This window comes from Danio rerio, chromosome 3 (genome assembly GCF_052040795.2).
Source record: "Danio rerio strain M-AB ecotype USA chromosome 3, GRCz13ab, whole genome shotgun sequence".
In the NCBI taxonomy this organism is placed as follows: domain Eukaryota; kingdom Metazoa; phylum Chordata; class Actinopteri; order Cypriniformes; family Danionidae; genus Danio; species Danio rerio.
In genome coordinates this window covers 31,249,268-31,267,629 of record NC_141023.1, presented here as the reverse complement: position 1 = coordinate 31,267,629, position 18,362 = coordinate 31,249,268, and the positions used below count along the sequence as shown (strand labels likewise).

At 33.2% G+C, this 18,362-nt stretch overlaps 1 protein-coding gene across 6 annotated transcripts in view; it reads left to right on the top strand.

The window, feature by feature from the left end:
• Positions 1–18,362, top strand: part of kcnh6a (potassium voltage-gated channel, subfamily H (eag-related), member 6a) — a 54,144-nt gene that overhangs the window by 22,672 nt on the left and 13,110 nt on the right. For 4 of the 6 annotated variants that reach the window (XR_015479681.1, XR_015479680.1, XM_087242398.1 and 1 more), the window contains 2 exon segments: positions 16,966–17,391; positions 17,661–18,078. Coding sequence is in view for 4 of the 6 variants with exons in the window: in XM_087242398.1 (XP_087098524.1) it covers positions 16,966–17,391; positions 17,661–18,078 (844 nt within the window). In the remaining 2 variants the exon portion in view is untranslated. 6 annotated transcript variants of the gene reach the window in all.

Here is an 18,362-nt window from a genome sequence, read left to right as displayed (position 1 = left end):
GCAGAATGCATTGTAGCTTTCCTTTTTATTTCCTACAGAGCTTTCGCAGCCTATTATTTATTTATGGGGTTAATGATATCAACGTTTTTTAGAAATAAAAGCCAAGTAATTGTAGATTATTATGTAGATTATTAAAACATTAGTAAGGCAAATATAAAGGCTTCATTTAAATTATATTTTAAAATCAAACTATTATTATAGATTATTATTTCATTTTTGATTTTTTGAAATATAAAATGAAGTTGAATAGTGAAATGAATGACAATTAATTATCAAATATTTGTCGTACTTTGGTCAGTAAATCTATTCTCTAGTTCTCTATAGCTGTAAAAAGTTTATTTGAGGAAAAATACAGTATATTTTAAACAGTAATATTTAGAAATATTGTTAAAATATTCAAAGCTGAAATTTCAGCATAGTTATTCATTATCAGTGATCCTTAATAGATTATTGTAATATTATGGTTTATTGCTTAAGAAACATTTATTTATAAAGCTAAAAACGGTAGCACTGCTTAATTGTTTTATTACTGTAATGTTTTTTTCATTTATTTTGAGTTTCCAAAAGAAATACATATATAACTTACATAATCTCTCATACAGGTTAGCTAACTAAGGTCGCAAGTTCCGTTGTTACAAACATAGTTTGTTGATTTGGCGTTTCCCAAATCCATTGTTCCAACGAACACTCGCAAACTGCGTCGTAAACTTGTATGCTTTCTACTACACTTTTAGAGCTGTAGTTAGAAACATAGTTCCTAGCTGTGTTTTATTCCCAGTTATCCGCCCTATGCCCTATTCGTTTTGAACATTTTAACATTTAAAATTGGAATGATTAAAAAAGAAAGCATTAAAGTCATCACTCTTAAGTGTAATTTGCTTTCAAAGTATTTTGAATGTTTGATCTTCATGTTTACATTTGTGTTGCCTTCGTAGGGCACTTCAAAAACATTCCATGTCATTCTGAACACAGCCATGACTAAAGCTATAGCTGTCTCATGACTAAAGCTATAGGTGACCTACTATTTAAAAAAACGAATTTACGTTATATCTCCAAAGCTTGTGAAAACAAAAAAGCACAGCCTACGTTAATGCTTTCAATTTATATTAGGTTATTTATTACGTATCATACTGTATATGACATGGGCCTATTAGTTAGAACATTTCTGCAGTGGTTTGCATGTATCAAATTTTAAAAGTTGACTTTTCTAAAAAATAAATAAACAATATCCTACTTATTAATAATAGTAATAATGATAGTTATTATTATTAGCATCATCATTATTAATATTATTAGTATTAAAGTAGGACTTTGTTTTATTTTCTAATAAATAATAAATATGACATTTAATTTCTTAATAAACTGCCTTATTTTTTATTTATTTATATGATCTATATATGAGATTAGCTTTTGTAAGTGATTTTATGTTTTAGAATAGAATATGGAATATTCCTAATAATATTTGTAAAGGAAACATAGTCCCAATATGCTCCATTTGCATATATTTCAAGTAATATGAAAAACCAGTGCATGTTTTTACCAAAAGTAATATTGGATTGTTTATTAAATGCATGTAAAACAATATAATTTGCAGAAGGACATTAGGGGTTTTTGCTCTAAAGAACATACAGTATATATATAAATATATATTTATATTCTGTATATATATATATATATATATTCTGTATATATATATATATATATATATATATATATATATATATATATATATATATATATATATATATATATATATAGACATATAATATTAAACTTAAAAGTTACAATTCAAGAAAAATCCGGGCATATTGGTTAAAATATACTCAATTTAGTCCAAATTTGAGAAAAGTATTCAGTCTGTGTTCTTAATGAAACACTGTGATATTTTTTCATGATTTTTAAAAATAGAAATAAATATACATCGCTGCACTAGTTGACATCATCAATGCTTATCTGCCATCAAAAAGGCTTATGACATCAGTTACATGATTTAATATTTTGTAACATCTCCACAGAAGTCACTTAGTGACCTAAATACTGAGACCTGTGCTGATGTGGGCAGTGCTTATTTGGCTGTTGTGTAGAGAACGGACACACACTGACACACATTTTTCCTACCCCTGTGTTTTATCTGTGATTAATGCACTGTGTTGGCATTCATCAGAATGAGTGTATGTGTGTTTAAGTCACTGTATATTATCTATTTCACATAATGACTATAAAAACTGTGTCGACTCCTCTGCTATGGTTTGTCAAAAGCTCAAAAATTATCCTGAACGTCTGGGATTGGCTTCTAACTTCATAGGTGAAGAGATAGATGCACTAAAAGTTGAATACAGTACAGAGAAGAAATAAAGAAAGACTTTAAAAAAGCAAAAGAAGTTTGTTGTCAAAAGAATTGTATTGGTGACGTCACTCAGCTGGACAAATGTGGGAGACTGTGTGTTATCCTAGCAGTGGAAAAATCAATCATGCTGACAAATCTACCACTAGCTTGCACATTCCAATCATAAAGCGTGTATGTGTGCGTGTATATGTGTGAGTTTTTAAATCAGCGTTTGATATGACACATACCCACAGGTGAACAGAGGTTTTCCTTGACTTCATATTTGTCTGTTTCTGTCTATACTTGCATTACATTTACTTATGTTTTAATATACATTTTTCATGTACCATAGTAAAGTCTCATATTGTAATATATTTCAGTGAGCGTACTTTTGCATTCCTGTTATATAAATAGATTTTTCACCAAAAAAACTCAAATTCTATTCAAAAGGTCAGCAAAAACTTCTTCTGTGGAACATTAAAGACAATTTGAAGGGTGTCAAAGTGATACCAAAAACAAAATAAAGAGCACTCTTAATTTGCACAGATAGAAAGTCATTAAGGTTTGAAATAAGACATTTCTTTATATTTGTTGGATCACGTTATTGTTTGAAATTTATCTTGGCAAATATTAAGTTTTATTTTAATTTGCATGAGCGTGACTGAGTGTGGATTACTGTGCTTGTGTGTGTGTGTGGTTGCTCTCTGCTGGTGACCTTGGTGTCCAGGGCTAATGGAAGTAGAGGGCAGTGACGGCAGAGGCCAAAGAGTGTTTCATTTACACACACACACACACACACACACACACACACACACACACACAAATACACACACACACACACACACACACACACACACACACACACACACACACACACACACACACACACACACACACACACACACACACAGTCACAAACACATATTTGTTAAAAGTGTGCACGCAAACATGTTTTTTCTCCTTTGTAACACACTTTTTCGCTCATGTGTCAATATGACATTACTTATACATTATTCCGATCATTTAACGAACAGTTACATGTAACTCATGCTTAATTGTTGTCTTTGGTTTATTTACACTTGCTTATTGGATTATGGGATCACAGTTTATAATACTGACTTTTATTGACAATGTTAGTAGTTTGACACAATATATTGTACAAGAAATAATATGTATAAATATAAACACATTAGAAAATACTAGTAGCTCATTACTGTTTTTTTGTCCCAACCTAAACAATATATTGTACCAAATTAAAAATGTCAATAATAGCAGATTTGTTGAACTTTTCCACATTGGAAGTTATTAGAGATGAGATTAATGTGCCATTATGCAATGTGAAAGTGTAAATGAAAATGACTAATAACTATGAATCACGAGCTATGGGCATCCCTTAAACCTCCCACAAATTTTTTCAAACTTTCTTGCCGCCGCCTTGATGCTGGCAGTGTAAAAAATGGCATAAATGTTGTTTATGACCAGTTGCTTGGCATTAATGGATATGTTCAGTCTGTGTTTGCATTGCGAGGTAGAACTGTAACAGGCAATTCCTGGCTTGATAATTGGACTTCGATTTGACACTGAGCAAGAAGGGAAATGATCATCTGCATTGATTTTTGTCGCTATTGATTTGTCTGCATAACATGACGTACCTAGTTATATGACCAGCTGTACTGTTTTCAGTAGATTGGCCTGCATGTGAGGAGCATTAACCTTTGAATGAAGTACAAACATGAATTCTGTTCTCTAGCTGGCTGCATGTGGGTCAGTCATAGAATCATAGAAATAACTTTAGAGAGCATCCGAGAGGTCATGGAAAAGTTCAGCAGTCACTCAGAGTCATTGTCTTGTTGGCATCTTTGACATATTGTACCGCTGTGCCTTGGGCGATCAAAATCCCTAGCTATTTAACCTTCTTAAAAGTGTGCTCAGCTTGAGTCATAAATAAATACAATAAAAACAGAGATATTGTGAAGTATTATTATATTTTAAAATATTGCCCTAGTTTTGATATAATTGAAACACAATTATTGTAAAAAGTTACACAAATGAACTTTAATTTAATTAAATTTAATTTAATTTAAATTTTTTTTTAAATATATATATATTTATTTTATTAATTTTATTTATTTTAAATCCTTCAAATAGAGTGTGGCGTTTGGGCTCTGTATGTAAAACTCCATTAACTTTCTTCATAGGGTAATTTATATTTTACCTATAACTGGTAATTCCTTAAAAACAGACAAGTTGTGAACTCCAAAGTAAAAAAAAAAAAAAAAAAAGCTGCAGTATAATTGATGCTATCATTGATGCACAATATTCCACCAGTCATTGTCAAATAAAGTGTTAAAAGAGAGCTGTAACTCCGTCCAGAGGCATGAAGCACCACAAATGACGTAATGTATTTGGTCTGCCTGCAGACTCAAAATACTGAAATATTTGTATAAATATGGACAATTTGCACTTAATTTGAAATATATGATTTCTATAGACAAAATTATCAACTTTAAATGAATAGTTTGTCTTTTTCTATGTAATTTATTATTTTCAATTTGAAATTGTTATTGTGCTAGTTAAAATGTTGGTGTAAACAAAACATTTTTGTGTGAGATATTTTGTGTAAAGACAACTTTTTAATAGAAGAATAAAAAAATCATTATTGTCACCTCTGTCAATTTAAATGGTCCTGCTAATTGAAGTGTTCATTTGTTAAAAAATAAAAATCTGAAAATTAAAGAAAATTAAAATAGAAAGACATGAAGAATCAGTTACCAGTTTTCTTTTGTTTTAGTTTAGATTAATTCTTCTAAGGTTTCATGGTGGCACAGAGGGTAGCACGATTGCCTCAAAGCAAGAAGGACGCTGGTTCGAGTCTCAGGTGGGTTAGTTGGCATTTCTGTGTGGAGTTTGCATGTTTTCCCCATGTTCGGGTATTCAGGTTTCCCCCACAAGTCCAAAAACATGTGGTTTAGGCCAACTGGGTAGGCTAAATTGTCTGTAGTGTATGTGTTTGAATGAGTGTGTATGGATGTTTTCTGGAGATGGGTTGCTGCTAGAAGGGCATCCGCTATCTAAAACATATGCTGTTAATTACATTTAATTATTGAAAATATCTCTTACGCTCCATTCATATGGGGCTTCAGCATCGACACTTGACAGAGGTTGTGTCTGAAGTTAGGGCTGACGTGATCGTCATAGCAGTGTCAGCCAATAAAATTAGTCCACAATCGTCTGAGCTGGTGTATTTGCATGCAGCGTTCTGATTGGTTGACGCTTCCGTTCGCGCTTGAAAAATTGAGAAAGTCCCAACTTCTGCAGCGAGCAATGCCACTGAATTGACGCCGACATATCCACAATGCAGTTCGATAACACCTGATGCCACCCATTTAAAGTGAATAGGAAGCATTGACGCTGACTTGCCATGTGAATGAGGCGTTACTGTATTTGACCTTTGTTACCAAGTGCCTCAATTGTTTTATTTTACGATTCCATTTTTTTACATTAAAACCAATAAACAAATAATTTTAAACAACTTTAAAAAGCATGTGGCTTAATTGCTCTAATAGTTCGGCTTATGTCTGTAATTAGCATGCAGAATAATTTCAGTAAATAAGCATGTGAAGTATGCATGTCACAGTGCCGCTGCAGAGGGCAAATGCATTGACATTGTGCCTCCCAGAACACCAGTGGCAAGAATATAAAGTGTAGTTACAGTGTCAGCGTTCAATACATGAACATCAATTACACCAGTGCATTTTCTACAATGAAATAGAGACTTTTATTGTATTAATTGAACACATTTTACACTGTTATTATTATTATTATTATTATTATTATTATTATTATTATTATTATGTTATTATCATAAAAAACTGAGCCAATTAAATAAATTGAAAGACAATTTAAACGGAAAAACTGTGAAACATAATCATATAAAATAGATTTTCACAGCAAAAAAATAAGTTTTGTTGTATTGTTAATTCACTGTCCAACAAAAAGACATGCATAGTAAAATGTTGCGTTTGATGAAAAGCTTGCATTAACATAAAAAAAAGAAAAATAATGTTTTAAAATTCTTAATAATTAAAGTTAAAAATCAATCAACATAATCATATTGTCATAATGTAAAAATATTTTTTTAATAGTTTAAAAAAATATATATATATGTCTGTACATAAATGTTTTTTTTCCCAATGCCTGTATCACATCCATATTTGCCTACTCAGTGTAATCATTATGAAAATGGGATGTCTGACGTCCACACCTTTATCAATGTGTGTGTGTGTGTGTGTGTGTGTTAGTGCATGAGGAAAAAGCGAGTGAGTGTGAAAGGGCGGTGTTTCCCTGTGTCGGGGCTCTGCGTGTCTGTCTCAGCACGGCTCAGAGAATGCCACCATGAGCTTGAAACACAAACTTAAGCCTGTAAGTACCGTACTTGACCTTTATCTATCTGCCTCATCCACTCTCTCTTTTCTTACTTTCGCTGCTTCGTGTTTATCTCTCGTTCTATCTGATTTCCACATCCCACACCTGGTTGGAGGGGACATGAAATAGGTCAGGACCTGAATGGATTTGACTGACAGCTGATGATGGTGTTGTTTCACTGCCAGACGCTGTTGACTTAGTGTGACTTACGAGACATATGCAAACCGAAACATATCTTTGCCTGGGGTTGCATCTTTTTATTTTGCCTTAGCTCTTTGTCTTTATTTCTTTGTTTTGTCTTGTTGGGGTTCACCATGTGGTTGCTTTGTTTGAAGTAGCTGCTTTATTAATGTATTGACATTCCCTATGTGTTTGTTTAGACTGCTGTGCATCTTTTTGTTTCCTTTCTGTTTGTTTTATCTTTTGCTGTTAGCGTGTTAATGTTCACCATTATTTTTGTTTAGTCTGTTGTAGTAACTTGTAAGCATTTTGTTTTGCTTTGCTTTGTTTTCCCTTTCTTGCTATTCATCACGTCATTGAAGTGCAGTGTTGCTTTGTAAAAGTGAGAGAATGGCAGATCTTTTAAGTAATCCAGATAGCATAACACCAAAAACCTGTCATGGAAAGTTACACCGAAGATCAGTTTGCAAGATAAAGTTGTGGATAAAGTTGTTGCTCTTGCAATCTTGCGTTATGTATCTTTGTGTGTGTGTGTGTGTGTTCCTGAGTTTGTGGCTGTGATCAGCGTGCAGACAGTGCGAATGGATTTGTTGCTTCCATCATTATGAAACAGAGTGTTAGATTATATCAATAAACACAGATATCTCGCTCCAGTGAGTTCGTGTGTGTGCATGTGAGGGCCTTCTGTCATTAGGGTCTCACCAGCACATGGATTTAAATGTGCGTTAACACAGCGTGCTTGTGCGTGCGTGCATGTGTGTGTTCACTGACATGTGCAGACTGCTAAAAGAAAGCACTGACTGATGAGGGAATGGTAATATTGTTAAAAATGATATTTAATATACGCACAGCGTATTAGATGTGAATGTATTTGCATTAATATAGCCATTTTTCAGGGTCGCTGGCTTATATTGTCGTCTATGAAAGGGAAAAGTTTGTGTGAGCTTGTGTGGATAAGAAATGTTATGGCAGCCGTAAACCTGATGCATCTTTGATAATAGCAGAATATAAAATCACCTGACAGTGGTTCTCATAGGGAAAAAGACTAATAAACATACCAAATGAAGCCTTAGTGGAGATCAGGGCTGCACAATATATCTTTTAGCATCGATATGACAATGTGCGAATCTGCAATAGTCACATCACAGGATCTGTAATGTTGAGTTATGATTATTATTGACCAGAAAGCACAGTGCAGAATATGTGATTTGTGGAGTCACTGCAGACAGCAACTCTAATCTAATAATATAAAAGTCTTTTATTTGGATGTGTTTTTAATGCCTTTGACTGTAAGATTTCTGGTAGAGTTTAAACTATTTGGACATAAGACATTTTAAAGTTTACTGCTTTAACAAAGACAAATTGTGTTTAATTATTTTATACAATAAAGACTAGTGGAGATCCAGAAAGGTTTATATGAGATACAGGATTAGGTTAACAGACGCTATACATCATTTGGTGAATGTTTTTCTTTGAAAAAAGGGACATTTTCATAATAGTATTTTCTTTTAAAACATGCTCCAGTATTTTCCTATATTGCCCCAGTGTTGATATTTTTATAATTTGCTCAGTATGAAAATTAAACACATGAAAATTCTCCAATATATTTAATTAACCAACATTTCTGAATAAAGTGAGTTGCATATTCAGAAATAATAAGAGAGTAACTGATATGAGTAAGAGAATAACTAATTAGTAATTTATAACTAATTTCTGAGAAACATACCACATTTGACAATGTTTTTTACACTGTGTGTAAGTAAAAATATTTAACTTTTTTTTTATGTTTCACCTGTTGAAGCATCATGTTACATCTCTAACATCTAAAATTTTTTCAAGGCCTGGATGGTCACAATTGCTTTGAATGTAGCCTTAAAATCACAAAACAATGAAATAGTTTAAAGTAAGACTCCACTTTTTTCTGCCAATAGGCTCATTTTAAACATCAAGTCACCTAAAGTTAAGTTTTACCATTTTTTCATTAATTTGTAACAATCCCCACTAAGGGCAATTAAACTAAGGGTCCACTAAGGGTCCAGCTGGATCACTTATAGCTTAGCTTAGCATAAATCATTGAATCGGATTAGACCATTAGCGTCTTACTCCAAAAATAAAAAATGATTATTAAGAATTTTTCCTATTTAAGGAAACGGGTCTTAGTACATAAAGTAACTACAGATAAGTCAAGCTTTAAATAAGAAAGTTAACAAAACTCTTTTTTTGAATTTTGTGTTTGAGATGCTAAAGGTCTAATTCAATTTAATTATTTATTCTAAGCTATGCTTAAAGTGCTCCCACCAGACACCAGTTTGGGTGAATAGATTAAAAAGTTGTAAAACTCAAATGTAATTTTTACTGACAAAATATTTTGTTTTTTTTTTACACATCATAAGCCTCTGTGTACCCCTTAGAACTACTCCTAAGTACATGTAAACCATATACGCCTAGATGCAAAGTGACACGTGAGCTGACAGTATTTGTTAACAATGGTGAGGTAGATAAGCACAAGTACAATTTTGACTCACAATACAACACACGTCTGTTTTATTGTAAGTCAAAATTGTACTTGTGCTTATCCCGGATGCTGCAACCTGTCTGAAAGAAAACAACTGCATGTTTGAGTGTAAGATCTGAAAAATAGACTTTTTATGTATATGTCATTATGTGACAGAAAATTGCACACAAGACGGTTTTAAATGTGCTTAAAGGCCTCCTCATGTCAGGGTCCTAAAGGGGGTTTATGTACAGTAGGTGTTATTTATATCTTTAAGATCTGAAACATGTACTGAATACTTTTTAGGGTTAACAGCAGTACAAATAACCTGCTTCATTTTTGTCTCTATAATAAAGATGTTAAGCTATGATTTTACTATAGTTTGCTTGTTACAGTTGTTACATCAATCAAGCCATCCTTATGAGGAGCCTGTGGTTTTCCTGTGGCTATTCTGGTCTTAAACGTTAAACCAAAAGCAAAGCAGAAACAATGGTAGTAGGAAAAAAAAGTTTTTCTTTGTATTGCTATGTTAGACATTTTTAAACTTTTTATCTGGACTTGTTGAATAGATTTTCTGGAAATAAATATACAGATTCATGCTTGTCTGCACAATGAATGGTAATCAGACTGAAAGTCTACTAAATACATTGCATAAATATTCTTTATCCTTCACTATAATGATGACTATACTATTTAAAAAATATTAGATGGAGTTACATTAATTAAGAAAGAAAAACATTGAACTATACATTTATTCATACATCTGCAAAACATCTTTTTTTAATGTTTGTTTATATAACCCAGTTGGTCCATGTTAACTCACTGTAAATTAACTGATGAATGTAATGTAACAAACACAACTTTGGATTTGAATAATGCATTAGGAAATGTTGAACAACAATAAGTAGATTGAGTATAATTATTGTTCGTTCTTAGTTTATGTGAGTAAATGCAATAACTTATGGAATATAATTGTAAAATGGGACCAGATCATTAGTACTTTTATAGAAAATAACAATACTAAATGCACTTTACACCTTTTACACCAAAAATCTCAAATTTAGATGGATTGGGGTGATTTTGTAAGGGTATGAATCAAGTTTAAAAATAATAAAACAAATTGCAAGCAAGAATATTTACAACAGAGCAAAGAAAACAGTCAAACAGCATTCAGGTACAGAAATTGAATAATGAAAAATAAAATTACAGTGTATAGTCATTCATGCATTGTATTTGTATTTCAGGAAAATTGTTCCTCATTAAAGTTACAAATGTTGTACTTTTTGTGTGCAAGTGCTTTAAACTTTTTTGAAATGCCTTTAAAACACAAGTAAATGATAAAGTTTCACTCTCTTATGGCTGTACGCTGCAATGACTCCACAAATCTCATGTATTCTCAATTGTTGTGCTGATCAACTATTGTCTCTCAACATTGCATATCTTGTGATGTGACTATTGCAGACACTGCGATATTGATGCCAAAACAATAAATTGTGCAGCCCTAATTTTGAGCAAATTAGATGTTTTCTTAAACCCTGTACCCATGGATTGACTCTATTTAAACGATCAACTGCACTAAATTAAACCGATTTAGACAGGCAAGGGCAGCAGAAATAACCTCTGAGGCTGCACTTTGGCATTTAGTCAGTGCTGGAGCGTTTTTAGGTCTCATTTGGTTTGACCTGTTCCACACCCTCCCTCACCACTCCCTTTTTGTCGATTTTGTTTTTCCCTGCTGTAAATTGGTGCATTTAGGCAGTTAAGTCTATTTGTTCAGCAATCCAGTTTTTTGTTCACTGGGATTCATAAAGCTGGCCTCATCTGTCCATTCAGCACTGCTTTCGTTCTTTCTTCAGATCAGATTTTTTGTACAGTGTTTGTGGTAATGATGAAGTGTCTGTTTGGAGGCAGAGACTTTGAAGTTTTCTGTGGATATTGTGAATCTGCTTGACACCTTGAAAAACATGGACAAGGAGCCTCTCATTGTCATACCGGTCAGTACACTGTACTTTTTCTAGGACTGATAAATTTGTCAAATTAATATTCTGTGACTATAGCTTGAAAAGTTGTCAAGTGGTGGCAGTTGAATAAAAATGAACTATAAATTAAGCCATTAACAATATGATAGTTCTGACCACTGACGAGCTGAAAAAAAAAAACTCTGAATTTATTTTTAAAAATCTGAAAACAAAATAAAACTTTGTTTTTTTTATTCTTTGACAGTGCGACTTCACAAGGCTGTGATTTGCATGAAGTTGTCATGTGTTCTGAAATTTGTGTAAAAAGTAAAGGAAGAAAAATCCTGGTTGCCTAAATTTTTAAGCTGAATAAAATGAACCCTTTTGAATTTGATGCTAAGAAAATAATTCATTCTTTTATTTTCTCTTGGCTTGATTACTGCAATGCTGTTAATATTGTTTTACCTAAGGTTACTATACGGAAGTTGCAACTGATACAAAATGCAGCAGCCAGAGTTTTAATAAAATTAAAGAAACGAGAACATTTTAAACCTGCAGCATTAATAGATTTACACTGGTTAAAATTGCACTAGGTGACGCAGTGAGTAGCACGTTCGCCTCATAGCAAGTAGGTTGCTGGTTCGAGCCTCAGCTGAGTCAGTTGGCATTTCTGTGTGGAGTTTGCATGTTCTCCCTGTGTTAGCATGGGTTTCCTCTGGGTGCTCCGGTTTCCCTCACAAGTCCAAAAACATGTGGTACAGGTGAATAGGGTTTGCCAAAATACACTATAGTGTGTGTGTGTGAATGAGTGTGTATGGATGTTTCCCAGTGATGGGTTGCGTCTGGAAAGGCATCCGCTGTGTAAAAAGCATGCTGGATAAGTTGGCCATTGATTATACTGTGGCGACCCCAGATTAATAGAGAGACTAAGCCAAAAAGAAAATGAATGAATAAATAGACCAGTGCACCAAAGGAAAGATTTTAAGATTATTTTACTAGTTTATAAGGTACCTTTATAAGGTGTTTATAAGGTGTTGGCTACGCTCCCCTAGAGCTGGACTCTACTCTGTAAATCTGATGCGATCTGGTGGCACCTCTTTTAATCACTATGCTCTAAAAATGTGGAATTGTCGCCCAAATGAAGTGAAAGAATTCCCACAGCATTCATGCTTTTAAAAAGCGTGTTAAGATGCACCTTTTTAAAAATGCAAATGAATATAACAGTATATAAAGTGTTTGCATTTTATGTATATACAGTAGAGGTCAGAATTATTAGCCCTCCTTTGAATTTTCTTTTCTTTTTTTAATAGTTTCCAAATCCTGTTCAACAGAGCAAGGAACATTTTCACAGTATGTCTGATAATATTTTTTTTCTGGAGAAAGTCTTATTTGTTTTATTTAGTCTGGAATAAAATACATTTTTAATTTTTAAAAAAACATTTTAGGGGTCAAAATTATTATTCCATTTAAGCAATTTTTTTCAATTAACTACAGAACAAAACATCATTATACAATAGCTTGCCTAATTACCCTAACCTGCTGAATTAGCCTAATTAATCTAGTTAAGCCTTTAAATGTCACTTTAAGCTGTAAAGAAGTGTCTTGAAAAATATCTAGTCAAATATTATTTACTGTCATCATGGCAAAGATAAAATAAATCAGTTATTAGAAATGAGTTTTTAAAACTGTTATGTTTAGAAATGTGTTAAAAAAATTTTCTCTCCGTTAAACAGAAAATGGGGAAAAAAAATAAACGATGGCAAATAATTCAGGGGGGCTAATAATTCTAACCTCAACTGTATGTATATTGTGTAGGTTTGCATGTACAGTATGTGCATGTATATGCTAATGTAAGGACTAATGTGTGTGATTGTGCAGATATATACATATATGCGTGTACATATATGCTTTTACCTTAGTATGTACAGTATTTGTTGTTTATTTTGCTTTATTTGTCCATACATTTGTTTTTGTTTTGTTTTTTTGTTTTATTTTGCAATGCTTGGTTGTCTGTTGTTTGTGAATCGCTTTGAGTTGCGTGAATGTAGGAAAGGTTTATATTAGGTTAAACTGACTTGAAATAGCTCTAGTAACTTATAAAATTAAGTTAGAACATGATTAACTTAGTTTAATATGTTACAATGAAATAGAAAATATGATGTCATGAATAGTTGATCTTTTTTTTACAATACTATGGTTATTATTATAAGCTGTAGAAATATTTCATGATTTTTTTGTGACATTTTATTAATGTAACTAAAGTAGATGATTGGAGTATGTTTATAAGGAGATGCTTTTCTACTTCATAATGTCATATTTATTAATTATTTGTGAAATGCGAGTGTCTATATTTATCATTTTTCAGCATAGTCATTTTATTTACCATTTACTGTTTTTCCACCCCAAATGAACTCCTTTTCCAAATCGACCAACTTTTTCCACATGACTGATGTTCACTGAACAACTTGTAGTTTCCATGGGAGCCAGTGGTTGCCATGGTCATCTGTGCGAGCAGTAATCATGGGCTGCTAATGGTGTATTAAAGGAGTGATTTTCTGTTGGGGAAAAGGCTCTAGCAGAAAACAGGTCTCAGTGTGAACAGTTCATACATATCCCAGCTGCATACATGCTCACAGGGTTTTTTGACAGAATTATTATTTTTTTTTTTGCATAATGTGTTTATTTTGGTTTGGTTTATTTGCTCATTTATTTTGGGTATTTTGTCTATTAGAAAATAAAATTTCTTTTTTTCTTTCTTTCTTTCTTTCTTTCTTTCTTTCTTTCTTTCTTTCTTTCTTTCTTTCTTTCTTTCTTTCTTTCTTTCTTTCTTTCTTTCTTTCTTTCTTTCTTTCTTTCTTTCTTTAATGTTGGCAAAATGTATTTAAAGTCCAGATGAACTGGAAGCTGTGACCGTTACTTTATTCATTTTGTGACATTGAGGCATTTCATTCAGAAAGATCAGGAAATGAGTTTGGAGAGTTATTACAAACTGACATCTCATCCTCATTCTTTCTGTTTGTTGTCAGAACTGACAGTTGCAGCAGCGTGGTTAAGTATGTTAGTAACGCCCAGTTCCTAAGTTATAGGTAATCTGACAATTTAACTGGAAACAAACAGGAAGTGCATTTTCAGATTTCAATTAAAGATTAGAAAGGCTTACTATTTGTTTAAATGACATGCACAGATTAATTGTTCACCAAGAAACTGGCAATGCGAGCTAACAAAATCATATGGTTACTTTCGATTTCTTGGGGACTTTAAGATTATTGAAGCCCTGAACACAGACAATTGAGATTTTCAGGACATTGAACTTTGTCTAATGTCTACACATTTTTCCTCCACATTTGTGATAGTAAAGCAGGTATTTTACTTCAATTTAAATAGAATTGTTGCCATCTTTTATTCCCCTCACAAATGCACTTGCCAACATGATTGTAGATTTTTTTTTTTTTTTTACCTTTCTCAGTAGTTTGTTGTTGTCCATGTCTCTTCAATTTTTTTAACCTGTAAAATGACAGCTTGGTTTAGTGTTGATACCTTTTGGACAGACTTCCAACTATTCATATTCAAACTAAAGGTACGTTGAATGCAAAATATAAAAATTGAACAGTGAAAATGTTCATCCTCATAGGCAGACCTGCGTTTATACAAAAAAAAAGTATATTTGGGTTTTTAAAAGTGAGCTTGTATGACGCTGTTTACAAACTTCATGGTATTACTTTAAAAAATACACTAAAAATGGTTCACTGAATAGTTATTTGGGGAACCTAAAATGTTTCCTATACGGTATTGTTGCAGAAACACTCTTTTGGAGGACGTGTTTTTAAGTGCAATGTTAAAAGATTTTAGTCTTTATTAGAACAGAGGGAGATAATAGAAAGCTGTAGTCTATTCTGACTTGTTAGAAGAGATGAATAGATGAACTGATATACTGTAAAACCTCAAAGTAACATATTGTAAACTCTAACTATTAATTTCTGAAAGAGTGTGAGTTGATAGGTGATTTTGAATTGCCAATGTTGGATGTCAGTATCATCAAACGTCACTGGTTTTAAATGTCTTTTATCCAAAAGTCATGATGTCAAACCAAAATAAGGATTTAAATTTTGCGCTGTTCCTCACACAAATCTAACTTTAAGGTCTCATGGGCTGCATTTATGCCTTTTTAAATATTTAATTTACTATTGACTGTTTGTAGACTTTCCCCAAATTCTCTGTTTATGTCTAATGAATTAATTAATAGCACACCTGCCTAGAAAATTACAAGAGAGAGTAAATAATGAATGATTCTTCAAGCTTTTCCTCTATTATTTGATTGTCCTTTTCCCTGTAGCGTTTAGATCACGTCTAGCTCTAGCCGTGTGGTGGATTAGCATAGACTGGGCTCAGAGACAGACCCCTGTGGTGCGTTTCTTCAGTCTGTGCCCTTTAAAATTTGAGCTGGTCTAAAGGATATGGCTGCTGCCCTTCCTTTTAATAATAGTACATGTCAAGAGGAAGAGGAGGATTTAATCTCGAAGAGCAAAGCTTGGAAGATTTCTGTTCTGCTTTGCAGCTAGATCAGGTTATATTGTCATATGACAATACAATTCAATGCGATGTCTGTGAAATACCTGTTTTTTAAATGTCTTTAAAAAACATATTATCTCGTGTTTGCTGGAGATTCTTTTGTTGAGTGTGTTTCAGCCTGTAGACTTATCTTGAAAACCGACATTGTATAGAACTAGTTTGTTTGTAGAATTTAGTTTGTTTTTTGGGACCTAATATTTTTTGTTCGTGCTCTTAAGAGGCCTTCAAATTTGAAATTGCAAACCAGTAAGGAAGACTACAGTGTTGTTTTATTAACATATAGTATGATATACGTTCTGATAATTTTGTTTTCCTGTTTTAATGAGCTTTTATTTGCTTATATGAACTATGAGTTAACATATCTCTAAGTCCTATTTTTCTCAGGGTTGGTAATTTCACTTTTATGGCAATGAATATGTTTTTTTTTACATTGCATTTAAAGTGAAATAAAATTAAATAACCAAGCATAATCATACGAGACTGAGAAAATTGTCATTTTAGAAGAAAGTTCACTTCATATTTAGGTTTCATTTTAATTCGTTTTTTTTTATTTGGTCATTTTTAAAAAATAAAATAACAATAAATAATCATTTTCCAGGTCAGATTGTGTATTTATATGGTTTAGTTCATTCAACAGATTTAAAAAAATTGTTTCATTATTAAATTAAAATTATTGCTATTTAATAATGTGTAATATTATAATCTCTTTTAACAGTTTCATAATTTTTAGCATTTTTTAGTTTATATATATATATATATATATATATATATATATATATATATATATATATATATATATATATATATATATATATAATATTTTTTTACATTTTAAATAAAGTTAGTTTTCATTTTAATTAATATTATGACATATATTAAAAATGTTTAGCCAGATGGTGTAGCAATGAAATCTTAAAATCTCCGTTAAACGTTACCAATTATATCCACTGGATCTCAATTAAAACCACCTCTTGAGATCTTCTGATCTCTGGTTTCTCTCCCTCTACCCTTAGGTCCTATCACTCGGGGCAGATGTGCTTCCGGAGTACAAGCTTCAAGCTCCCCGCATCCACAAATGGACAATCCTGCACTACAGCCCGTTCAAGGCGGTGTGGGACTGGATCATCCTGCTGCTGGTGCTCTACACGGCCGTCTTCACGCCATATTCAGCCGCGTTCCTCCTCAACGAGCAGGAGGATGAGAGAAGACGCACCTGTGGCTACACCTGCAACCCTCTGAACGTGGTGGACCTGGTGGTGGACGTCATGTTCATCATCGACATCCTCATCAACTTCAGGACCACATACGTCAATCACAACGACGAGGTGGTCAGCAACCCTGCCCGCATCGCTCAGCACTACTTCAAGGGCTGGTTCCTCATAGACATAGTTGCTGCCATCCCCTTCGACCTGCTCATTTTCAGATCCGGTTCAGATGAGGTGAGGATTTCCTTAGGCTGAATAAATGTTAATCAATCGTTTTTCTCTGAAGGAACAGCCAGAACAGAACGAAACGTACAAATTGGTAAACATTCTAATTTTAGATGAAGCGCTCAGAACAATCAATGAATGATCTGGAATATCGATCTCAGTGTGATAATGTTGATTGTTGACAGCCATACAGTGCATGCCTTTCTCTTTTAGTGATGCCAACTGAATAAAAATAAGAGTGTACAAACAAACTAATCCTTTCAAACTCATCCTTGCAGCCTCAAACCACCACTCTGATTGGTCTGCTGAAGACTGCACGGCTGCTGCGACTGGTGCGAGTAGCGAGAAAACTGGACCGTTACTCTGAGTATGGAGCGGCGGTGCTCTTCCTCCTCATGTGCACCTTTGCTCTCATCGCCCACTGGCTGGCATGCATCTGGTACGCCATTGGCAATATGGAGCGCACCAGCTCTGCCCGCATAGGAGGCATGAAGATCGGCTGGCTGGACAACTTAGCTGACCAAATTGGCAAGCAGTACAATGACAGCAACAGTTTCTCTGGCCCCTCCATCAAGGACAAATATGTTACTGCATTGTACTTCACCTTCAGTAGCTTGACCAGTGTGGGCTTCGGAAATGTCTCTCCAAACACCAACCCTGAGAAGATTTTCTCCATTTGCGTCATGCTTATTGGCTGTAAGTGGGCTGCATTCTTCATCTATTTGAGGGACAGCAACAACAATTTAAAAAGAGTGTACACTACCATTCAAAACACTGGGGTTAGCAATATATATATTTTAATCTAATTAAAAAAAAATCTAATTTTAAATGAAAATATTTTAATTTAGAGCATTTTATTTTAGAAAATAAATCAGAATAACAAAGGATTTGATTTGTTGGGATTGACAATCATGGTTATTTCACCAAATATTGATCTCTTTTGACTCTTTTTTTTTTTCTTTATTGAACTCTTCTGTAGT